Source organism: Garra rufa, chromosome 11 (assembly GCF_049309525.1).
Source record: "Garra rufa chromosome 11, GarRuf1.0, whole genome shotgun sequence".
NCBI lineage: Eukaryota > Metazoa > Chordata > Actinopteri > Cypriniformes > Cyprinidae > Garra > Garra rufa.
This window is the reverse complement of record NC_133371.1, coordinates 7,822,823-7,849,432: the sequence shown is the minus strand read 5'-3', so window position 1 is coordinate 7,849,432 and position 26,610 is coordinate 7,822,823. Positions and strand designations below refer to the sequence as shown.

The 26,610-nt window shown below is 37.1% G+C and overlaps 1 protein-coding gene across 1 annotated transcript in view; it reads right to left on the bottom strand.

The window, feature by feature from the left end:
- Nucleotides 1-26,610, bottom strand: part of hipk3b (homeodomain interacting protein kinase 3b) — an 82,844-nt gene that overhangs the window by 36,549 nt on the left and 19,685 nt on the right. The window contains exon 3 of the mRNA XM_073849975.1: nucleotides 7,872-7,995. Within this exon, the coding sequence (XP_073706076.1) occupies nucleotides 7,872-7,995 (124 nt within the window). The remainder of the gene's footprint in view (nucleotides 1-7,871; nucleotides 7,996-26,610) is intronic.

The following is a 26,610-nucleotide window of genomic DNA, read 5'->3' as shown; positions in this document are numbered from 1 at the left end:
CTCTAGTGCATCCTGTTCTCTTCCCAAATAGAAACACACAGAACAAGTCCACTAAAGGTGTTAGTGAGGCATCCAAGCAGAACCAAACCAACTGCTCTGTGGATGCTACAGAAGGGTTGGGCAATGTAAGTAAAAATGTGCATCAAACATTCAATATAAAGATAATCAATAACACATTAGTATTAGTAAAACAAGACAGTCAACACTCACTCCTGACTTACTAACACACTAAGAAACTTTTGCATAAATAAAAACATTAATAAACAATGGGAACACTTTACATATAAAAAGTGACTGGATTAGAAACTAATTACAAAAGCAAATGTATAAAGTAAAATAAGGAATATTTAATATTCAGCATTATTTTCAGTCTCAAATGTGTGACAATGACTGTGTTAATGCTTTCAGACAAAAGGTCAGATTCTGCTTCCATTGCCAAACCTCTATTGAAGCACACTCTGGAACATTCTCAAACAATCAAATAAAGCCTGATCATCAGCTTTCATCACTTCTGTCTGTTGATATGTCTCTTTATATGCATTATATTTGTGGAAAAACCGTATAGAGCAGAGGTAACAGCAATACAAATCTAGGGATGCACTGAAATAAATTCTTGGCCTAACACAAACAAAATTACACACTGGGCTGAAGGCAGATTACAGAACAGACATTATAGCCTACCAACAAACCACAAATTAACTTAAAATTAATAAGTTAGTCAAATAATATTCTTTGGCTATTTTTCTTGAATCAGGCATGTGTTTTTAATGCACAAATAAATGCAGTCTTGCTGAGCAAAGGAGAATGTTAGAATAAATGTATGAATAGAGCTGTTGGAATGATTGTTAGCATTATTTTGTGTCTTACTTTATTTTATTTTCCAGAACAACAGTAAAATGCCAATACTAACATTTCTGAATGTTGTCTTTTATTTAGTGGTAAACCCGCAAGAAGAGCTCAGTCCTAGTTTTTGCTGGCAGCAGCAGATTTGTGAATGATTGTCATCTTTGGTCTTTGAACCCTGGCTAAGGAGCTGCTGTCAGAATAAATACAATTGGTGTCTGGTGTATTAGACAACAGAACGTTCTGGAGTTGATTGACTAATGGATGATTTCAGTCATCATACAGTAACCTTTCTCTCCTCATGAAGACATGCGATGCGCTTCTAAACAGTCTCTCGCTGTCGCTGCTGTCTCAGACAGTTTTAAATGCTTCCACACTGACCACATGTTTGATCATTAGTGCACGCCTCTATTAGATCACGTCACCTCATTGTTCGAAATCATTTATTTGGCAAACCATTTCAGTTGACGAACATTTGGTGCATCCCTAATAAAATCTAACTTTTGGATTCCCAGCTAAATTTCTCAATTACCAATATAAAACCAATCCCTCAGGCAGATAAACAAACACATAAATCAACCATCATGTTCTTTCATTGCCATTAAAATCCTGTTTAATGTCAGAATTCATAAAAAGCTGTTCTCAGCAAACTGGCCAGTAAGTCTGTTTTATCTTTACTCTCATTTGTCTCTTGTTGAGTGTTAATTCTAAATCCTATGTGTGTGTTGTGTGTGTTTCAGAGTAACAGCTTTATTTTCAAACAGGGATGTGTCACTTTAGTCCTGTAACAATATGCCCATATGTCCAAACCTGCACCCAGGGCCAGTCTGCCAACAAAAACACATATGTTTTACATTCCAGAACTCTAATAGCGTCTTGCCGTAAGACTGCAGCAGTGTCAAACACAGGTTCCAGATGCCAGCGAGACCAGGCCTGCGATTGGTACCATAAGGGGGCGTTCATTTCTTCTATAAATATCTTTTGCTGCGTGAGATTAAATTGAACACCCCCATGAAGGAGGCGCGTGGATTAGGAGTGCGATACCGCAAGCCATTTTAGTCCTAGACTGGAATCACACCTTAAACAGTTAAGTGACACCCCACATGTACAAAAGATCAGAAATGAGGTGGCGACGTCCTGTTAAACACACTTTATGTGCTCTTGTATCGCTCAGTACTCAAGCGGCTGATGTCAAAAGTCATGGTCTTTTTTACTTACAGTCTCTTCAGTAGTCAATCTGAGAGGGAAAACTGCCTATAAGATGACTGTTTATGTCATCGCCTGCTATATGGTCTTTCCGTTCCATTACAAATTCCATTCTGACACACTTCACAACCTGTCTGATTTACACACAACAACTACAGTTGTGGCCAAAAGTTTTGAGAATGACACAATGATGTACTGAAATAAAATTACAAGCACTTCATACGTTTCAAAGGCTTTTATCGACAATTACATGACATTTATGCAAAGAGTCAGTATTTGCAGTGTTGGCCCTTCTTTTTCAGGACCTCAGCAATTCGACTGGGCATGCTCTCAATCAACTTCTGGGCCAAATCCTGACTGATAGCAACCCATTCTTTCATAATCACTTCTTGGAGTTTGTCAGAATTAGTAGGTTTTTGTTTGTCCACCCGCCTCTTGAGGATTGACCACAAGTTCTCAATGGGATAAGATCTGGGGAGTTTCCAGGCCATGGACCCAAAATATCAACGTTTTGGTCCCCGAGCCACTTAGTTATCACTTTTGCCTTATGACACTGCGCTCCATCATGCTGGAAAATACATTGTTCTTCACCAAACTGTTGTTGGATTGTTGGAAGAAGTTGCTGTTGGAGGGTGTTTTGGTGCCATTCTTTATTCATGGCTGTGTTTTTGGCCAAAATTGTGAGTGAGCCCACTGCCTTGGATGAGAAGCAACCCCACACATGAATGGTCTCAGGATGCTTTACTGTTGGCATGACACAGGACTGATGGTAGCGCTCACCTTTTCTTCTCCGGACAAGCCTTTTTCTAGATGCCCCAAACAATCGGAAAGAGGCTTCATCGGAGAATATGACTTTGCCCCAGTCCTCAGCAGTCCATTCGCCATACTTTTTGCAGAAGATCAATCTGTCCCTGATGTTTTTTTGGGAGAGAAGTGGCTTCTTTGCTGCCCTTCTTGACACCAGGCCATCTTCCAAAAGTCTTGGCCTCACTGTGTGTTCAGATGCGCTCACACCTGCCTGCTGTCATTCCTGAGCAAGCTCTGCACTGGTGGCACTCCGATCCCGCAGCTCAATCCTCTTTAGGAGACCATCCTGGCGCTTGCTGGACTTTCTTGGACGCCCTGAAGCCTTCTTAACAAGAATTGAACCTCTTTCCTTGAAGTTCTTGATGATCCTATAAATTGTTGATTTAGGTGCAATCTTAGTAGCCACAATATCCTTGCCTGTGAAGCCATTTTTATGCAACGCAATGATGGCTGCACGCGTTTCTTTGCAGGTCACTATGGTTAACAATGGAAGAACAATGATTTCAAGCATCACCCTCCTTTTAACATGTCAAGTCTGCCATTCTAACCCAATCAGCCTGACATAATGATCTCTAGTCTTGTGCTGGTCAACATCCTCATCTGAGTTAACAAGACGATTTCTGAAATGATCTCAGCAGGTCCTTTAATGACAGCAATGAAATGCAGTGGAACGGTTTTTTTTTTTTTTCGGGATTAAGTTAATTTTCATGGCAAAGAAGGACTATGTGATTCATCTGATCACTCTTCATAACATTCTGGAGTATATGCCAATTGCTATTGTAAAAACTTAAGCAGCAACTTTTCCAGTTTCCAATATTTAAGTAATTCTCAAAACTTTTGGCCACGACTGTAGAGATGCAGTGATATTCAAATTCTGGTCAATCATTGTTTTCATGTTATTGATGAAAACCAACAGCCTTGTGACCATTCATAAGTAATTTACAGCTTGACTAACTGCTAGGAAATACATATGATTTGGTCTGATCTAACTACTGCATTTTTGTAAGAGATTTTTGGAAAGGGTTTGGAGTGAACCTTTATGGTGACATTTACTTAATAGTATGTTTTCAGACAAGTCATAAAAAAAAAAAACATACACTTATAATGCCTATGTATTCTTACAGTTTGGGTTGCTATGAACCCAAAAAGCCAAACAGCTTTTTAACAGCCAAAAGTTAGCTCAGGCATCATATAACATTACAATAGCATAAAAAAGGATATTAATTTTGAGCCTTTCTAAAGATGTACTATAAATGTACTCATTTGCATTTGAATAAGAGTCATTTAAAAGTGTTCATTATTTAAAATATATGACCCTGGACCACAAAACCCATGGGTATATATTTGTAGCAATAGCCAAAAATACATTGTACGGGTCAAAATGATCAATTTTTCTTTTATGCCAAAAATCATTAGGCTATTAAGTAAAGATCATGCTCCATGAAGATTTTTTGTAAATGTTCTACAATAACTATATCAAACCTTTTTGATTAGTAATATGCACGGCTAAGAACTTCATTTGAACATGTTTAAAAGGCGATTTTCTTAATATTTTGATTCCAGATATTCAAATAGTTGTATCTCGGCCAAATATTGTCTTATTCTGACAAACATACGTCAAATAAAAGCATATTTATTCAGCTTTCAAAACTTATGACTGGTTTTGTGGTTCAGGGTCACATATCTAATGGATGAACTTGAAATAATAAAATAGTAATATAAAATAATGCTATTATAAATAATTAGTTATTTATTCTCATTAAAACCGTATTTATTTATTTTTAAGAAAACGTTTAAATAAAATGTTAAACAATTAAAAGCAGAAGTTAAGGTTATTGTAACCATACCTTAACTAAAAGATCAATGGTTTTTGGGGGGGTTGGCACTAGATTAACCAACTAATCAGAAAAAGCAAAACACAACCTGATATATTAAAAGATTATATATTTCAATTTCTTGTCTGTTGCTCACATATCTTTTGCATCGCATCAAAAGACTTGAAATATAGCATATAACTGGTGTTTTTGTTCTGTACACCTACTGTATTTTGTAAAATACATCCAAATAGAGCTTAAAACACTGAAATCAGTGAAATCTCACATGAGCAATGGGCACATTCTGATCCACTATGCCTGAAAAACACTCATTTTTAGCAGACTGGCAGATTCTGACTTCTCTCCTCGCAGGTGTTGAGTTAAAGCCAGAGTGTTGTAATAGTGAAGATGAATTATTTCAAATCCCCATGGTTTTAAGAGGTCTTCCTGGCATAATACAGGGTTATATATGAGCAATAAGGGGGATGTAGCTTTTAGACTGACAGTTCATGACACCCGCTGGCATCCTGAGATCCATCACCCCCCGTCCAGCTGCACTAACAGCCACGCCAAAGGAAGAGGAAAACCCATCAAACCCCCTGCTACTGCTGCCAAGAGCTGTGTCACATCAGCGGCTCCAAACCCTCCCCAGAAACAGTGTTCTAATCTGGGCTTGTTCCTGTGTATCCACCACACAAACAGTAATGCCCCATCCTCTCAGTTTCACCGCAGGGCATTCGGGGGTCCAGCAGCAGGGGGAGTATGCCCCGAAAACTAGGAAACGCTCAGATCATACACACACACACACACACACACAAACACACACATGCTGACACTTGCATGCCAACACAACGGCTAAGAAGCGGCCGTGAAAATTCTTCTGGAGATTGTTTGGGCCTGACAGCACATACCACAGCCCCGTGCTAAACACATTACGTCAAGAGGAGGAGGAATACAGAGAACTTGCGATCAAGAAGAGACATTTAGTGTGTGTGTGTGTGTGTGTGTGTGTGTGTGTGTGTGTGTGTGTGTGTGTGTGTGCGTGTGTGTGTGTGTGTGTGTGTGTGCGTGAGAGAGAGAATCAAAAAGACTATAAAACAAGATTTGAAACACATACATATGGATAAATGTGTGCAAATCACATGAAATTTCAACCCAAAATCAAAACAAAAACAATTATTATTACTCTAGCTATTATTAAAAATGATCTAAAACATAACTTATATGCTACTTATATTTTGCATAAAGCAAACAGAGGTACAATTTAGTTTTTGCTGTGCTTAAAAAGTGTAGATTTAAAGGGGTGGTTGATTGTGACTAATTTTTAACTTCAGTTACTGTGTAATATCGCTGTTTGAGCATAAACTATATCGGTGATATCGGCCATGTTACGCTGCTTTAGAGAAGAGGAAATATAATGCTCTAAAGCAGCTGTTCTTTGAGGAGTAGTTCACTTCCAGAACAAAAATGTACACATTTACTCACCACTTTGTCATCCAAGATGTTCATGTCTTTCTTTCTTCAGTCGATGAGAAGTTATGTTTCTTGAGGAAAACATTTGAGGATTTCTCTCCATATAGTGGACTTCTATGGTGCCCCGAGTTTGAACTTCCAAAATGCAGTTTAAATACAGCTTCAAAGGACTCTAAACGATCCCAGCCGAGGAAGAAGGGTCTTATCTAGCGAAACGATTGGTACTTTCAAAACAAACTTACAATTTCTATACTTTCTAACCTTAAATGCTCATCTCAGCTCTGTGTAGTCTGTGTGATCCGGATCAGTACAGTTAGGGAATGTCGAAAAAAACTACCATCTCATTTTATACTTCAACTTCAAAATCATTCCAACATTGCTGTTTTACCTTATTTTTTATTTATTTGTTTGATCATCTTTGTACGTTCACTTTGTAAACACCAGGTCGGTACTTCTGCAGCGATGGAGTTTTTCGACATATCCTAACAGTCTTGATAGAAAAAATAGTTCACAAAGACATTGACGACAAGCATTTGAGGTTAGAAAGTACATAAATAGTGAGTTTGTTTCAAAAACAACCGATTGTTTCACTAGATAAGACCCTTCTTTCTCGGTGGGGATCATTTAAAGTCATTTGAAGCTGCATTTAAACTGCATTTTGGAAGTTCAAACTTAGCACCACAGAAGTCCACTATATGGAGAGAAATCCTCAAATGTTTTCCTCAAAAAACTGTTTCTTATCAACTGATCTTGGATCTTGGATATAATAATAATAATAATGTTTTTTTGTTGTTGTTTTTTTAATGAGGCATTAACATGTTAGACTGCACCCCATAAACACAATCAAGCCTAGAAGAAAGAAAGAAAGAAAGAAAGAAAGAAAGAAAGAAAGAAAGAAAGAAAGAAAGAAAGAAAGAAAGAAAGAAAGAAAGAAAGAAAGAAAGAAAGAAAGAAAGAAAGAAAGAAAGAAAGAAAGAAAGAAAGAAAGAAAGAAAGAAAGAAAGAAAGAAGGTCAACCACCCCTTTAAACAGGAAGTTTGACAAACCTCCTTAGGGTTTCTGGGTAGGTATTACACTGTAAAAAGTCTTTACCAGTTTCAACTTAAAAACTTTAGTTTAGCAGCTGCCTTAACATTAAGTTAAATCAACTCGGTTTTATAGTAATAAGTTAAAATGACTTGTAGTTTTAAGCTGATTTAACTTCAAATGTTACGGCAGCTGCTGAACTTAGGTTAAGTTGAATCTGGTGAAAACTGTTTACAGTGTAAGGATGGGAGGATAAATCATTGCAACGTGATTGGAGAAATGATTCAGCATTGGTTCTGAGATTTTCAGAACACGTCGCGATTCTTCCTCAAATCGATTCTGAGCTTAGTTTTGAACAGCAGATGCCACTGCTTGCTTTAGGAACAGCCGTGCTCTGCTTGTTTCCAAATCCTTACACACACTTGAACCTAAAATAACTAATCACACAACTTGAAAAAGAAGTGAACGAGGTGAAATTTGATGACTCTTCAGCACTCTTTCTTTGTGAGTGTTTGAGTATCCAGATAAAAACTAGATTAGAGCGCCATCTGCTGTTAAAATCGAAACTCAGAATGGATTCCAAAGAGAAATGCGATGAAGATTTCAGAATAGATCCACTAATCGATTTATCATCCCATCCATAGCAGGTCTCATCAGATTCACCCAGACAGGAGAAAAGAGGTGGTGTTTTAGAAGAATTACCTGGTCAAACTCGAGGGCTCCTGGGTAAAGCGGCCAGCCCAAGAAGAGCTCAGCAATCACACATCCCAGCGACCACATGTCTATGGCTTCACAAAACGGCAGGCCAAGAATGATCTCTGGAGCCCTGTGATGACACAAACACCGACATAAGAAACACTCAAAATGTCATCCTCAGACTACACACTATCACAACTATGCTTCTGCATCAACACTGAATTCCTGATTTAATTACATTCTTTTGCACATTTTGAATTTTCAAATGGTAAATATGTTTGGATATTACAGACTTACCATTTTTGTTGTTGTTAGAATTTTATTTCACATAAATAAACAAAAACTTTGGGGTCACTCTTCCCCCAAATTAAAATTTTGTCCTTAAAGGAGTAGTTCACTTTTAGAACAAAAAAAAAAAAAAAAAAAATACAGATGATGTACTCACCCCCCTGTCATCCAAGATGTTCATGTCTTTCTTTCTTCAGTCGATAAGAAATGATGTTTCTTGAGGAAAACATTTCAGGATAAAGGACTTCAATGGTGCACCGAGTTTGATCTTCCAAAATGCAGTTTAAAAGGACTCTAAGGGTGTACTCACACTAGGCACGGTTGCTGTGAACCGGGCTCGAGCACGATTGTCCCCCCTCCCCACTCCCCCTCCCCACTCCCCCTCTGGCCTGCACTCACATAGGGTTTCAGCATTCGTGCCGGAGCACGCTTACGTCATTATGTTGCGATGGTTTCAGGATAAACAGGAAGAGCAACGCTCGCGCTGAACGCGAAATAGTTTACTTTCTGGATAATTATTTTAAATCGTTTGGTCCGCGGTGGTCCACAGCCCTCTCACAGCCTATTATTAAACAGGTCTTTCGCCTTTGTGGCACGAAAATTTTCGCGCAATCTTGCTGTTCGTACGAGGAGGTTTTTAATTACCAGCTGAAGTGCAGCAAGGACTTTGCAGCTTTGATTATGGACTATAAAAACGCTGATTACCTCGCAAAAACGCGACATCACGCGTCCTGTTCCGTGCTCCAGCACGGTTAGCGCTCACACTGCATGCGAACCGCGCCCGAGTCCAACTGAACCGTGCTCTGGCCCACCTCTTCCAAGCGGGCCAGGGACGGCTAAACGAGCCGCGCCCGGGCACGGTTCGGAGCACTCACACTAGTCAAACGAACCGCGCTTTGGTGGTCAAACGCACTCGGGCACGGTTCAAACTGCCTAGTGTGAGTACACCCTTAATGATCCCAGCCGAGGAAGAAGGGTCTTATCTAGTGAAATAGTCAGTTATTTTCTAAACAAATTCACTATTTATGTACTTTCTAACCTCAAACGCTCGTCTTGTCCCTGTCTGTCAGTTTTTTTCTGGTTCAAGACAGTTAGGGTATGTCAAAAAACTCCCATCTCGTTTTCTTCCCCAACTTCAAAATCGTCCTACATCGCTGCAGAAGTACCGACCCAGTGTTTACAAAGTGAACATACAAAGAAGATCAAACACCTCTTTACAAAAAAAAAAAGAGCAATGTTGGACGATTTTGAAGTTTTTCGACATACCCTAACTGTATTGACCCGGATTACAAAGACGAGCATTTGAGGTTAAAAAGTATATAAATAGTTAATTTGTTTAGAAAATGGACAATGGTTCGCTAGATGAGACCCTTCTTCCTCGGCTGGGATCGTTTAGAGTACTTTGAAGCTGCATTTAAACTGCATTTTGGAAGTTCAAACTCGGGGCACCATAGAAGTCCACTATATGGAGAGAAATCCTCAAATGTTTTCCTCAAAAAGATAATTTCTTTACGACTGAAGAAAGAAAGACATCTTTAATGGCAAAGCGGTAAACAAATTATCTGTACGTTTTTGTTCTTGAAGTGAACTAGTCCTTTAAACCTCTGGTTTTCATCTAAAATATCTTAAATTGTGTTCCGAAGATGAACAAAGGTTTGGAATGACACAGGGGTAAGTGATTAATGACAAAATTTTCATTTTGTAGGGTATAGTAACCCTTTAAGTGCTGCAGTGAAAAGTAATAGTGGTATAGTTTTGAGATGTGGCCACTGCACTAAATGCGTTTAAAGAATATTATAGTTTATAAAACCAAACTGACCTGGTTACCCTGACAAAACACTACTACACAGCACTGAGAGCAGGTGGAAAAAGTGCATAGAACTGTGTGGAAAAGGTTACCCACAAGGACAATTTAATTTCAGTGAGAAGGGCACAGAGTCATGGAATTTAGAACATTCTTTCCCATTTGGACAGTGCAAACCCAGAGAACTGATACAGACAGAGACTGTGGACTGTGTGTCTGTGTGTAGAGCGGCAATCTGGCACCAACTCTGTGACATCTGCAGAACAGGAGATACACTACTAGCTGATGCTCTACGAATAATGTGACAAATCAGCTGGAATATAGGCATCATTTAAAAGAGCAATCTTAGATCAAATCATTTCACCCATGTCTAGAAAGGTTCCACAATAAAGGAAAAACATGTAAGACAATGTACATCCAGCCAGTTGTTACATAAATAAATAATTAGACATTAAATATGGATGAATTGAGTTTTAAAAATCGTTTTTATTATCTTAAATCCATTACTGTGTACCAATCACTTTGGCAGCAAGACAAACACTTTGTTTTTCACAGCCTACTATTAATACTGAAATCTAGGGATGCACCGAATGTTCGGCAACTCAAATTATTTGGCTCACAATAGCAAAAAAAATTGAAAAGGCTGAATAAATGATAGCGAACAATGACGTGATCAAATAGAGGCGTGCACTAATGATCAAACGTGTTCAGTGTGGAAGCGTTTAAAACTGTCTGAGACAGCAGCGACAGCGAGAGACTGTTTAGAAGCACATCGCATGTCTTCATGAGGAGAGAAAGGTTACTGTATGATGACTGAAATCATCCATTAGTCAATCAACTCCAGAACGTTCTGTTGTCTAATACACCAGACACCAATTGTGTTTATTCTGACAGCAGCTCCTTAGCCAGGGTTCAAAGACCAAAGATGACGATCATTCACAAATCTGCTGCTGCCAGCAAAAACTAGGACTGAGCTCTTCTTGTGGGCTTACCACTAAATAAAAGACAACATTCAGAAATGTTAGTATTGTAATTTTACTGTTGTTCTGGAAAATAAAATACAGCTCTATTAATACATTTATTCTAACATTCTCCTTTGCTCAGCAAGACTGCATTTACTTGTTCATTAAAAACACATGCCTGATTCAAGAAAAATGGCCAAAGAATATTATTTTACTAACTTATTAATTTTAAGTTAATTGTGGTTTGTTGGTAGGCTATAATGTCTACTAGAATGTTAAAAATGTTCAGTTTTAAGTAAATTTAAACATTTAATATTTTTTTCTTTGAAAAGCAAGACAAAACTGTAAAAAGCACATTTTGGCCATTTAATTTATGCAATGGTGAAAAAAAAAAAAAAAAAAAACCACACTGTGTTCAATAATCAGCCTTCGGCTCGATGGGTGTCCAAGAATTTTCTTTTTGGTGCATCCCTACTGAAATCCTCTGGTTTAATTTGACAGTGGTGACTGAAGCACAAGATTAGAGCAGTTGCAGTTGAATGAAATGAGAGACAATGCTGAGACACTGGCCTCAAATACCTAGATGAGCTCTGTGTTATTCAGTATTGCTAACTGGAGAATAACACGCCTCAGAATCTTCATTTCAAAAGATCAAACAGTTTAAACAGGCCATGAGAGTGTCTGTGTAAAAGCCCAGTCAGTGTTAGTTTAGGGAAGGACTGGTGTGACGTGGGTTACTAGGTCAGTGAGCTGGTACTTTAAGTGTAGCCATGGTAACGCAGGAAGCCCAGTGACTGCTTAGCAACAAATCACCACGGTGATCTCATTGAATGGCATTAAGGTCTCTGCGTGTGAGAGTGATGCTGCTCCAGATTACAGTCACTCACCAAACACAAGCACACTTCTGTTAGTCAAATAGAAGTGCACAACATTATTAGGAATGACAGGACTTTAGTTTAGCAACACGCTAAAGCCAACAAAGGTATCAAGTATTCTTCAGTTTTGACATGAACTCTTAGTTCATACGTACAGCTGAAAGGATGACTTGAAGGAGAGACACCGCTGGCAAAAACACATCTTTTCATGCACCTGTCATGTTTGAGATTTTGGGCTTTTTGGTTTTTCATAAAGTGTTTTTTTTTTTTTTTTCAGAAAAGTGGAAAGAAAACATCCAGAACACACTGTTAAGTGTTTCTTTTATAGCACTTTATCTATTTGTGTCAATAGATTTCAGTCACAATACAGATTTTTAAAGACCATGATTTTCTTCTTCTACACTGAGATATAAATCTCCACTTCAGCAGCTCTTACACACACCACACTTTACATTTGTATTCATGTCTATATCCTGAAGGTGACTCGCATTCTTTCATTATAACCAACAAAGTAAACATGATGTAAATAAGGGAATCTGTGCTGAAGTTATTGACTGCTTCAGTGATTATAAAGGAAGCACAATTGTATAAGCCTTGCTTTGTTTATAATTCATCACACTGTGAACATCATATATATATATATATATATATATATATATATATATATATATATATATATATATATATATATATGTATGTATATGTGTATATATGCATATATGTATATATATATATATATATATATATATATACACACACACACACACACACACACATACACATATACATACATACACTACTGTTTAACAGTTTTTTTTTTTAAAGAATTATGTTATGCTGCTCAAGGCTGTACATACTTCAAAAATCCAGAAAAAAAATCCCAGTAATTTCATGAAATGTTATTACAGTTTAAAATAATGGTTTTCTGTTTTAATACATTTTAAAATAAAAGTTTATTCCTGTGATGCAAAGCTGAATTTTCAGCATCATTACTAAAGGATTCAGTGTCACATGATCCTTCAGAAATCATTCTAATATACTGATTTATTACTTTTATTATCAATGTTGAAAACAGTTGTGCTGCTTAATATTTTTTTGGAACCTGTGATACTTTTTTCATGATTTTTTTGATGATTAAAAGGTTAAAATGAACAGCATTTATTCAAATTTCAATAAGTCTTTGCAATCACCTTTTATCAATTTAACACATCCTTGGAGAATAAAACTATTCATTTCTTTAAAAAAAAAAAAAAAAATTACTGACAACAAATTTTAAATTGAAGAATTCAAAAGAAAAAAAAAGTAGGTTCCAACAAAATATTAAGCAGCACAACTGTTTTCAACACTAATGAATCAGTAATTAGAATATTAGAATTTCTGAGAAGCATGTGGCACTGAAGACTGGAGTAATGCTGAAAATTCAGCTTTGGTCAAAAAAAAATGACAAGTTATTTTACATTTAAATATTATTTTACAATATTAATTTTTTCTGGATTTTTCAAATAAATGCAGCCTTGATGAACACAAACAACTTCTTAAAAAAAACACATTACAAAGGTCCGTGTACTTTTTCGTTCATTCATTATTCAATTTCGGAATGAAAGATGAAATTTAAAAAAGGGTGCAGCTTGGTTTTTTGTTTAAAAGAAAAAAAGCAGAAATGGCTGTATTTTGTTTTCCAAATGTATTTTGTCATCAAATAATAGTAATAGAAAATTGGACGCATTTCCGATCGTTTTTTAATTTGTAATATTTATTTGTACATTTATTGTATTTCATTTGACTGATCATATCTTTATTTATATAATTCCCAGTGTATTTCAGTGTATTTTGTGCGTTTCTGTACTTTCTATTACTGCATTTATTTTGTGCAAGTGAGATGAGTAAAGACCATCTTTTTCATGAATCATTATCTCTCTGGTGTTTATAAGCAGCACACACAGTATTTTACTACCTGTAAAAATGCACAAACTTAGCTATATTAAATTGTTTGTGGTACCTACAGTTACAAATGTAAAATATGTGATGATAATGATCGAGCAATTGATGTAAGGTAAATGAAAATATATGCGCAGAATTGAGAAAATAGTATTAATGGAGATAAATTGTAGACTATCACAGCTAGGCAAACGTGTGAATGTTCACGGTGCATTTTATGCAAACAACTCTAATCGTAGTTGTATATCTATATTTACAGTAGGCATAATTGTCATTGCGTATGCAGCATGAGTCACAATCTTCTGTTGTGAACAGTTGTATTTCATTCATTATCTGACTATGCATCCGTGCATTTAATTGCCATTGGCTCGTGTGATAGTAATATAGATCTTAGTAGCATTTTTAGTGATACTAGACAATAATAATTGATACCCGCTCGACGGTGTAATTTACTTCCGGGTAAAGATATGATCAGTCAAATGAAATACAATAAATGTACAAATAAATATTACAAATTAAAAACGATCGGAATGCGTCCAATTTTCTATTATTATTATTTGATGACAACAATACATTTGGAAAACAAAATACAGCCATTTCTGCTTTTTTCTTTTAAACAAAAAACCAAGCTGCACCCTTTTTTAAATTTCATCTTTCATTCCGAAATTGAATAATGAATGAACGAAAAAGTACACGGAACCTACAAATCTTACTGATCTCAAAGTTTTGAACGGCAGTGTATATACACACGTTATTTATTTTTCTTTTTTTTTTTTCCTAATATTTAACCAATGACTATAAACATTCAGCATTACAGTATATCCATTTTAACATTTATTAGACTTTTTATTAGATTAATTAGAATAAATAACTTCTAATTTAAGTGAACTTAAAACAATCTTCACATAAACCCATTATTATTTAAATTCTATATATATATATATATATATATATATATATATATATATATATATATATATATATATGTATGAATCCTTAAAACTACAAAGGTTACCGATTTCTTCTTTTTTCTTTTGTTCTTTGATAAAATACGATTTGGCTGCTATTACTTTAAGAGCTGCCGCTGCTGAACGTGACACAGATCTGACACACATACTCATAGTTTTATTCACGCTCCAATATATGAAATTATACAGGTCTATGGCTGCATTGGTGTGTGCTAAAAGCACAGTATAACGGCTGACAGGTAAATACCCATGAGGACAGGAAACATTTTAGGCCCTGGTGCATTAATGTGGGACATACCTAACAACATTCAGTCCAAAACAGCCTGCATTCAGCGTCCTCCTACAAGCTCCCTTATATCAGCTGAAGGAGTTCAGAAAGCTTCCTGATGTGAATAAAGCAGCTCATTCGCTGGGTGATGATCCACTGCGGTTCTCATATATCGTCTCTCCCCCATAAACACGTGAGGGCCGATCCAATAACGTCCATATATCTGATCCTTCTCTGAGCGCCACTGAATAATCACACCAGCCAGAGCCACTGCATACACTCAGCAAACCTGGGCTGCTTTTGGAGGGTGGCTTGTAGACCAGCAGTTCACAACCTTGTGTCTACCAAAGCCACATCCTTACATTTAAGAAAACCTGGGGTTTGACAACAAGAACAGTCTTTCAAAAATCAAGCTGGGTTATACTGATTATAGGACTAAAACTCAAGCACTTTCATGTGGTGTCAATCTGCGTTTCATAAACTATAATAATTATAAATGTACTAATTAAATCAACACAGTTTGTCCATATACAGTGTCTTTGTACAACTGCCCTCAGGGTCCTATACTTATTTTTATTATTTATTATTATTTAAAGGAGCACTTGTGCCCCTAACTTAAATATATTAGGAGCAGTCAAAATTTCAGAAGCACATAAGCAATAATCAAAAGATCTGATCCAAAATTAGACTTCCCATTACGAGGTGATATTTGACTCCTTAAAGTTTTGGTTTTAACTTTGTAATGTCATTTTGTAAAACTTTATGCAAAGGGTGTCATGTTTTACATCAACCTTTCAAATAATATAGTTTATAAGCTTTTTAAAAATTCGAATTAAAACAGAAAACTAAAAAAAAATAAAAAAAATACACAAAATTAAGAAGAGCGGTCATCAATACAGAAGAGCGCAAAACTGGCTTGCAGGTGTATTTTCGTCTTTAATGAGGCTCAGAGGTGGCATGAGTGCAATCAAATTCATGAATTCATGTTGAGATTAATGTTTTAAATAAAACATTTTGAATATAAAAAAAATAAATGATTTTAATAGGGCTGTAACGTCCCAGTCGATTAGTCGATTAATTGGTCGATACGGTCTGCTTCGACCAAAATTCTGATTGGTCGATTTTTTGCCGCGCTCATTTCATCAGGTGGAAAGCACTAATTGTGTTATATTATATTAGCATTGCAGTCATTAGGATAACAGAGGTAGTAAAACGTGGTTCAGGCTGAATTAATTACGATGTATCATAATCGGTCTGTATATAGGAAACATAAACATTCACCTCTGTAACATCTATATGCATTAATCAGAATTACGATGCGATCAAATGGCGCCAAACATACGCACGTGAATTACACGCGCATCACTTCTCCGCATTCAATATGAACTGAACTACAACATCACCTGATGACAACGGTCAGACATACAGCGGTAACATTATTGCAGTATGACGGGTAAAGAAAGATTCATTCATTTACATTCATGCACGCACATTTACAACTCACTCACTGATGATAGCAGAGAATGAAACCGAAAGTAACTTAAACAACTCCGGCGCAACTCCAGTCAGCGCTCTGTACACGCACAACTTAATCATATGCCAATAGCAGGTCTACCTTTACAAAACGAATAAGGAATTTAGTACATAGATAATTCATTAAATTAGCACCATAGTATCGTGTATCGGCGATCTCTCAGACTGACACTAGTAAAAGCTTTAAGTCTATTCGTGTCTCAGCCGCGAAGCTGAGCTTTTATGTTCAGCCTCGTTCTGTGCGAGCTGCGCAGAGCGGCTGAAATTATAGTGTCTGACAGTTATTATAACATATGACAAAAATAATTTTCTAAATTATGTTGCACATTCCTCAAAAGTTTTTGTGATATCACTAGTTGACAACATAGTACTGTTTTCAGAAATCACAGGCTATGATATTGCGCAGGTGCACGTGATGCACCGCTGTCAGAGACGACAGACTCGTGTGTCAGACTCATTTCAGTGCAAAATAATTAGGTCAAAAACGATTTAATATACTGCAAATAGCCTATTAGTTTTTTATGTTTATTTAAAATTAATTTAGGCAGACAACAAGGCTACCAAGTACTGAGCACAGTGCGTCTAATTAATGTAACGTACTTTTTTTTTTTCCCCACAACGTCTTTTTTAGTCGATTTTTAGTTGAAAGTTTCAGGACTTCAGTCGACCAAGATTTTCTTTGGTTGAATACAGCCCTAGATTTTAAACTGAAAAGATACTTTAAAAATGAAACTAAACCTGCCAGTAGGTGGCGACAAGATTAACGAATCATTCATTTGATTTGTACGAACAGCCTTTACGAATGGGAAATTGAATCATTGACTCACTAGATTTGTTTAAAAATGCACGTTCATTCACAAACGAAACACCGCTGTGTTTGAATGGAGATGCACAGCGGCTCAGTTGTGACTTGTTTCAGACCATTTTTGACAACGAAATAGAGCAAAATCATAGTCAGACAACGCAAGTCACTTAATATTAACTTTTTGTTTATTTAACTGTCGTATTAAATCAATATCTCATTTACAAACTCTTAAAAATCATTAAAAGCCATCACTCATCTTAGTTCATCGCAATCTCACAAAATCCATTATAATCAACGATCAATTACTCAAGATTGCAAAAATACGTAGAAACCTTTGAAGCCTCCCTCAGCGCAGACACAAACATGCTGATCAGGTCAGTCGCACTGCTGCTACTAAATATTTCTTCATTTGTAGTTTTCAGTTGCAAATGCATGGTAACCAATTACAAAATCAAACTTTTAAACAAAATCATTATTAGTAGAAAGAGAGTGAGAAAAAAAAAAAAACAAGTATGACACTCCTAAAAACGTGGTATGTTTAAACTATAATCAATAGGTTGGCAACAGCAGCTGCATGTTTAGACCTGAAATAGCTCTGGATAAAATTCAGAACATGCATGTCATAACAGAAAGCTGAACGCAAATGCTGATCTAAAATCAGCTCCATCCACTTACAGTAACAATATAGCATGGCCTACATGATGCCATCGGTGCCCAACTATTTTTGCATTGGCATTAAAAATATCCTCTTGCCTCACAGGGTTACTTTTCATTAACCCATGAACGGGACACAACACCCATCCACCATACCATATCTACACAACGCCTGCGGGTCTGTTCCCGGAATATTTACTGAAGTCTGGTTATTAAAACACCGGAGTTGAAGTAATAAATGAGTAATCAGACTCAAAGACGCCTACGGTTGCGATGTTGGTACTGTATGTGTGTTTAAGTCCAGTCAAATCACCTTGAACACTGAACAAACCACATGAACTCTTCCTGTTAGAGAATTACAGGTCTCACTCCACCGCTGTTCTTTCAGCTCTCTCTCATAATCGTGGACTTAGCGTGCTCTCTGTGAAAGAAAACTCCCATGCACTGCTTTAGCCTTTTCCATGATAAGCAGATAAGAGGCATGGACCTTGTGCAGGTCTGTAAACTTCAAGGAAATGGTCACGATCATGCTCATGTTTTCTCTTGGTAAAAACAAAAATATAACAGCCACAGAAGCTCTGTCAGATGCAGGATCCCAAACGAACAACCACATAACACCGAAATACCACCACAGAGCAAGGCTACCTTTCCACAAAGCTCAAGCTTTTCAAAGCAATTCGATTATGACACTATATTTAGAGGAGAAAAGAATGGCGTGCCAACTAGAGGAGTATCACCTGAGGACACTAAAGATCAGATTTGAAAGCAAACCCCTTCATGGTCATGTATAAACCCCCCAAAAGTTAAACCCTACAAACATTTTCATAGCAAGACAGACACAACAAATCCTTAGAAGATCAAAGATGTTTTGATGCAATCACACACACACTGAAATCTACCTCTTGATATTAGGCTGTCAGAGACAGGTTGGAACTAGACAACTTAGTCCTAGTACTGCCGGGAAAGTGCTCTGCAGAGGTCGGAGGAAACTCCAGGTTACTCTGTAAAGCCGCTTAAGGTTCTCAGTGCACAGAGAAGAGCAAAGGCATTCCTAAACAGACATCTGCAAGATTTTATCTTCTTCTGAAAGCAGGCAGAGATCTTCACACATCAAGATTAAGAAAACCCAACAATGGCGATGACAAATCTACAAACACCTGGTGATAAAGCAGCGGTGGACAGTAACACTTACTGTACTTAACCCTTTAATCCCCAATTTTTCCTAGAAATAAAAATATCCAAATCATGTGTCATTAGTAACCCTTTGAAATCAATACATTTTTTTTTTTTGTTGTTTGATTGTTTGAAAAGTGTGTAAAAAAAAAAAATGTTCTATGGTCAGTCACAATTATGAGCGGTGGGATAGCCCAGCGATTTTAAACTGTTTGATCACATTCTAGGCTTACTATTAGGCAGAAAAAAATCCTTAAGCAACATTGATAGGAATACAGAGATAAAAGACAAAACAACCCTCCACATATTTCAAAATTATTACTTTATTGCAACATGTCATCAAATTGTAATATTAGTGCTAGCAGTGTTGCAAGTGCTAGTGAGCGCAGCTGTAAACTGCAGTGACTCTCGGCCTTTGTCGCGTTTAATACGTCATCGTCGTCTTCGCCGGTCTGGAAGTTTTTGGCGGAGGCAGAGGAGGACGATGCTATTGCTATTTGCAACACGTTTAGCAAGGATTCTGAGAGGAGGTAAAAAGCAGTCAAGTTTTAACACAACAAATCTTATATATCTCACTTCAGCGGTCGTCATCGCGGTGAATCTGTTTTAGGGGCCGTTCACATGTCGCACCTAAAACCGCGTGGAAAATGCTAGACGCGCAGCTTTCTCTTTCGTTCCAAACCGCTCTGTAGTGTCCGCTGTGGCGTCTGCCGTTGCTCAGCAACCATGACCTGCGCTCTTCATAAAGACGCGGAAGTTTCAGCAAAGGATAGATGGATTTCCAGCATTAAAAATCGCTTGCAGTAGCTCCGTTATTACATTTATTTAAAAATGGTTATTCCTCCACCTCGGCAGTGCTTTCAATGTTATTAAGGGAACGGGTGAAGCTGATTGGTTGGTTCATGTCACATGACCTGCGTTGGGCTTGCGGCATTCTGAAAAGTTCATGTTTTTATCTCGATTCTGATGTTTTATTCCCCGCCTTGTACCATTTGGTTGCTGCACACATTCATAATATGTGACCCTGGACCACAAAACCAGTCATAAGGTTAAATTTGACAAAACTGAGATTTATACATCATATGAAAGCTCATTAAATAAGCTTTCTATTGATGTATGGTTTGTTATGATAGGACAATATTTGGCTGAGATACATCTATTTGAAATCAGAAATCTGAGAATGCAAAAAAATCAAAAAGACTGAGAAAATCACCTTTAAAGTTGTCCAAATTAGGTTCTTAACAATGCATATTACTAATCAAAAGTTACATTTTGATATGTTTACAGTAGGAATTTTACAAAAAAATCTTCATGGAACATGATCTTTACTTAATTTCTTTTTTTTTTGGCATAAAAGAAAAATCAAAAATTTTGACCCATGCAATGTATTTTTGGCTATTGCTACAAATATATACCCCAGCGACTTAAGACTGGTTTTGTGCTCCAGGGTCACATATGATCAGTAAGAAGCTTTAACGGACATTTGGACATCTGAAGTTACTCCATAATGCACTTCGCATTTTTTCCAGGTTGACAAATGTCAAAGCATTTTATTTATTTAGAATTGTGGTGCCTTACACAAAAAATAAAAACATTTTTGAAGAGTCAGGACTGATGTTTGCTATGATTGTTAGACCCAGATATATACAGTAATGTACATTTCATTAGTTTATCTCAGATTTTGTATTCTCCTGGGTGCACAAAATTATCAAATATGAACGTATCGGTATCGGCCACAAGAAGGACTTAATTATCGGCAAAATATCGTGCATCCCTAGTTGCAACATCAATATTGTAACTAATTTGTAACATTTGAACTTTTGATTTAGTGCAATATTGTGTCATTGTAACATCTGAGGTCAATCTTCTCTAACAACTGCACTGGATTTCTATTGTAAACCTAAGTTGACTGTTATCCCACCGCTCACAACATGTTTACTCATCCTATGACCGCACTCGAGAACATGAATATATGTGAACTTATATATTAATACTAGACACCTTAGAGAGAATGTGTACCAAAAATCTGTCATATCTTTAACATACTTTGTTTTGGAGCTTTTATGCAACCATCATCGTCTCATGGTGCAAACAGGAAATAGACTGCTCTGGTCATGTGACAATTTGCACGAATCATGTGAACTGCACATATTTAATTGAGACCCTTTATTTGTTCCATATTTGCAGGAAGTGCACTAAAACACCAGTCAGCAAAGATTTTAGAGCTTTTAAAATAAAAAACTTTTTTACGGCCACAATTGTGACCCAGTGGGATTAAATGGGTTAAGTACTTTAAGCATCTGTACTTTCCTGGAGTAGTTTCACTACATTCCAAAGCATAAGACCAGAGTTTTTACTTTACTACATTTTATAAAACATATTGTTAGTTCTTATATCACGTGCTCCGAGATGCAGAAGCAGCGGGTCTGCTTCAACAAACTGATTCTTTTCAATGAACGCACCGAACGATTCATTCATGAGTGGTAATGATCAGATTGCAGCTGTTCTTGAGTCAACAACTCACTGATTCAGTTTATATGATCCATTTAGAGCGAGTCTCCAGTTCACTGAATTCACGAGTAACATCTTGTGATCGCATGCGCAACTGATGCTGCTAAAAGTAAGTTACTAATGTGGATTTTTAGGATTAATCATTGTAAGTGAAAATCATATTTAGGTCAAAACGGTCAGTTGTTTGTGAACTAAATCTGCTGTAAAGGGTGATCTGCTGAAGCCCACTGAAATGCTTGAATGCAGACACATCAACATCAGCCTCTTCGTGTTTCAGGTCAAAAAATGTTTGCCATTGTCAAAGTAATCAATCAGCTGAGTAAGTAAGGTTATGACTATTAGTTGTTGTTGTTGTTTACCCTATTCACCTGCAGTGTCTCGCCTTAAGAACATAAATGAGTACTTTTACTGGAGTGATTTTTAATTCCACATATCTGCGTTTGATTTGTGTACTCCATCCACCACTGATTGAAATGCAAAGCAAAGGCAGATCTAGTGTATCTGAGCTCAACAGTAGTCTTGTGGGAGATGAGGGCTTTCATATTTGAGCCAAAGTAGATCAGTGATGAACTTGACCATGCTCTGTGTGTCCAGCTCAGCAAACAGCAGAACACAACACTTGTCCAACACCAGCTCCATCAGCAAACCTCAGATCAAGCAGATCATCACTGGACAAGAACCTGAAACGAAGACCCTTCCTCAAGATTGAATTTCAACATTTTGCTGAAATATTTACTTCCTGTATCCTTTTGTTTTAGAATACCACATGGAACCTCAAATCTCATCAAACTATCTCCAATAATGCACTAACTGTATTTCCTTATTCTAGCTCACAGCTCCACTGATGGAGGAAGATAAGCCGGATATTTCACATCACAGTTCTCTGAGAGCGCTGCTGGGAATAGCCTCTAAACAAAGACTAATAAAGATTGAGATCCCAGAGTGAGGGACAGATCCTCGTGGGAGGGATTCCTATAAACATCTGCTTTACTCACAGAACTCTGAATTAAAGGACAATCCGAGTGAAGCAGAGTCTAACAACATGATCAAACCGTTCCAGACCAGTTAGCAGAGGTCAAACTAGTTCAGCTGAGTGAACACACTAGTGGTCAGAGCAATAAACACCATTCTATTCTAACTAGAAGAAGTTCATCCTTCAGTTCTTCTCTAGATTTAGAATTATGGCTGTTTGTGAATCTGTTTACACACAAACTCTAGTTTCCGCTACTCCTCCTAGAGTTTTAACTCTACAAACTCCAAACTCAGGCCAGATCTTCAGACTGATCTGACTCCAGCTGCTGGATCTTTTCTAACTGATCCGACTTACGCTTTTCCTAAAAATGACGATTAAAACTGGGAAAAATCCCATAGACTTACATTGAGGGAATGTTCAAATGATCAACACTATTCAAACTCACACTGACAAAACTCCCACAATCCCTTCAGACTCAAACTCACTTTCTATCAACTACTTGCTAAATCACGTTATAAACACACTAACAACTTGCTAATCATGCTAGAAACATGTTAGCAACATGCCAGCAACTACATGCTAACTACATGCTAGCAGCACGCTGGGAACTTGCTAACTACATGTTAAAAACATGCTAGCATCTTGCTAACCACACTAGAAACATGTTAACTTGCAAATCATGCTAACTACATGGTAAAAACATGCTAGCAACAAGCTAGTCATGCTAACAACTTGTTAACCACACTAGAAACATGTTAACAACTTGCAATCATGCCAACTACATGCTAGCAGCAAGCTGGGAAATTGATAATCATGCTAACTACATGTTAATAACATGTTAATCATGCTAAAACATGTTAGCAACTTGCCAATCATGCTAACAACGTGCTAATCATGCTAGAAAAAATGCTAGCAACATACTAACAATTTGGTAATCCTGTTAACATGCCAACAACTTGCTAATCATGCTAGTAACTGGTTAATCACACTAGAAAAATGCTAACATTCTAACAACTTGCTAATCATGATAAAAACATGCTAGCAACAAGCTAGTCATGCTAACAACATACTACTGACATGCTAATCATGCTAAAACATGTTAACATGTTAATCGTGATAACAACCAGCTAGCAACTTGCTAATCATGCTAGTAACTAGTTAATCACACTAGAAAAATGCTAACAACATACTAACAACTTGCTAATCATGATAGAAACATGCTAGCAACATGCCATCAACTTGCTAGTCATGCTAACTACATGCTAGCAGCATGCTGGGAGCTTGTTAATCAGCTTGCCAACTACATATTAATATGTTAATCATGCTAAAAACTAGCTAGCAGCATGTTAATCATGCTAGCAACATACTAATGACATGCTAGTAACATCCATCTATCTGAAAGACTGAAAACGATCAAACTTTTAAAACGTCTAAAAACTTTTTCTAATTTTCTGGTCAGGCCTTCTGAAGCCAACTTAAAGTTAATCTTGACGAACTTCCTCTAGTTTCCCAGCGCAGCTGTATTTCAACAGTAACATACTAACAGCCGTGGACATGATAATAACTACATCACGAACATAATCTGGACTGAGACACCAACACAATTTAAGAGGTTTTAAAAATAAAAAGCTCCACTTTAAAAAATATGGTCATTGAAAGGCAAAGAGTTGAACTCCTTTCAGTCTGGTTTCTCAAATAGTTTTGGACGTCTTCATTTTGCTTTCAAATCTTTGCGAAAGACATGTCCCTGTATCCCACTAGAGGACCATGGTTCACCGCTCATACTCTTTAAAATCCTGTGGGAAACACTGCAATCTACCAATTATTCTTCTCTTCACATCTATCAGAACCACAGTCCAGTGACTCTTACAGGCCCTTTGTGTTCAAAACTGCTGTAGGAGCTCATGGTAACAGCACAGTATTGCATAGGTGCTTTAATACAAACAATGCTACTGTCCTTCATGAGCTGATCCTGGAAAACACATCTCAAACAGGCCTTGACAACATCAAAACTCCTTGGCAATTCTTGAACTTTTAATTTTAATTCCTTACACATAGTTCCAACACACAAGACTGGTTATACTCGATCAGGCATTAAGATGCATATAAAAAACGTGATGAGAAATATGACTCTCTCTATAAAATATAAATGAAATAACAGCGAACAAAGAGATGAAGAGAATTTACTTTGTTCCTCTTTCAGGACACAATTTGATTGCCCTTGTTTGCGATCTTACCAAAGTTAGCAGATCAATGATAGATGAGGCAGAGTTTCCAACTCAAACAGAACATGGGCAGAAAGAGACCAAGTCCATGTTCATTCATGCCAAACCATCACCAAAAACAACATTATATGACCTGATATTAGATGAGCCTGATCTGGATCTCAAAGAAATTGTTCACCACTGAACATGACATCTTATGTCTAAACTGTAATACTATTATACTTTTTCATCCTTTTTAGTGTATTTGAAAAAAAGAAGAAAAAAACACATTTTAAAATAATCTCACTTGACCATTTTCATGAAATTCTGGTGTCCTTTTAAACAAAAGATGTGTGTATATTTGTGGGATTGCTGGAACACACTCTCATCCGAAGACCGTCTATCTATATTCTCGCTTCTAAAAGCAACAAAACAGCTGACGCTAGAAGATGGTGACCTTGACTGGGCGCTAAAGTGATCTCTAGTATTTTGCTCTGCCTTATTTCACTTTGACTGCCAGCGCACTTCACCATCTATAGAAGTCAAGCGGAGTTGGCCGTCGTCCCATCAGCTAATTTTAGGCAGCGGTCTCCATCGCTTGGCCCCCGCTGTGAGTTTGAGAGAACTCTCCCTGGAGCGGCAGAAACGGGGCGAGCGCGGATCACTTTCACCGGACACGAGCAGGTTTGGGTTTAAAGGTTAGAGACAGGTGGAGAAGAACTGTTTAACAAGTGTTTTTCCACATATACAGTGCCTTGCAGAAGTATTCATACCCCTTCATTGTTGTCACATTTTGTTGCAGCATTATGTTAAACTGCTTTAAATTAGTTTTTTTTTCCCCACATCAGTTTACACTCCATACACCATAATAATGACAAAGCACAAACCAGATTTGCAAATTTGACAAATGTATTAAAAATCAAACACTGGAATAAGTAGATTGCATAAGTATTCATACCCTTAACTCAGTCCATAGTTGAAGCAGCTTTACAGCCTCAAGTGTTTTTGGGTCTGATGTGAGCATCTTTGCACATCTGCATTTGGCAATTATCTGCCATTCTTTGCCTCACCTTTTCACCTCTCCATCTCTGTCAGCTTGGACATTTTCTAGAGTCCTAGTTGTTCCAATCGTCTTCCATTATGGAGAATGCTTCTGTCAACCTTCAATGCAGCAGATTTGTTTCTGAACTCTTCTCTAGATCATCGCCTTAACGCAAGTCTGTCACTGAGCTCTACAGGCAGTTATCTTGGTTTTTGCTCTGATCTGCATTTTCAGCTGTTAGACCTTTTCTGAGAGGTGTGTGTCTTTCTAAATCAGACTCATTCAAATGAATTTGCCACAGTTTAACTCCACTCCAAGTGTAGGAACAAAAAGCAAAACAATGCAGTTGTATTTTGAAATGTTTTAACTAATCTGGGCCAAACGATTATTTTGGAAATCAAGTAATCTGATTTTTTTTATAGAAAAAAAAATGAACATAACATAAATCATATATTTAGAAATAACGCTTGCAATTGATAACGGTGCAACACAAAGTGTGTCAGTCTTCCTAAATGCATGTGATTGGAAATGAGGAAACAGCACATGCAATAAAAGAGAAAATAATATAAATGCAAACACCAAAGTTGAACAAACTCAACCATATACCGATATAAGGAGTACTGTTACGTTTAATATTGCCAGATCATGCACACTCCAGAAAGCATGCTGCATTTTTATCAGACGCGCTGCATTGTTAATGTTCTGTGAAAAGGTAGTTTCCATCAAAAACAAAACTTGACACTAATT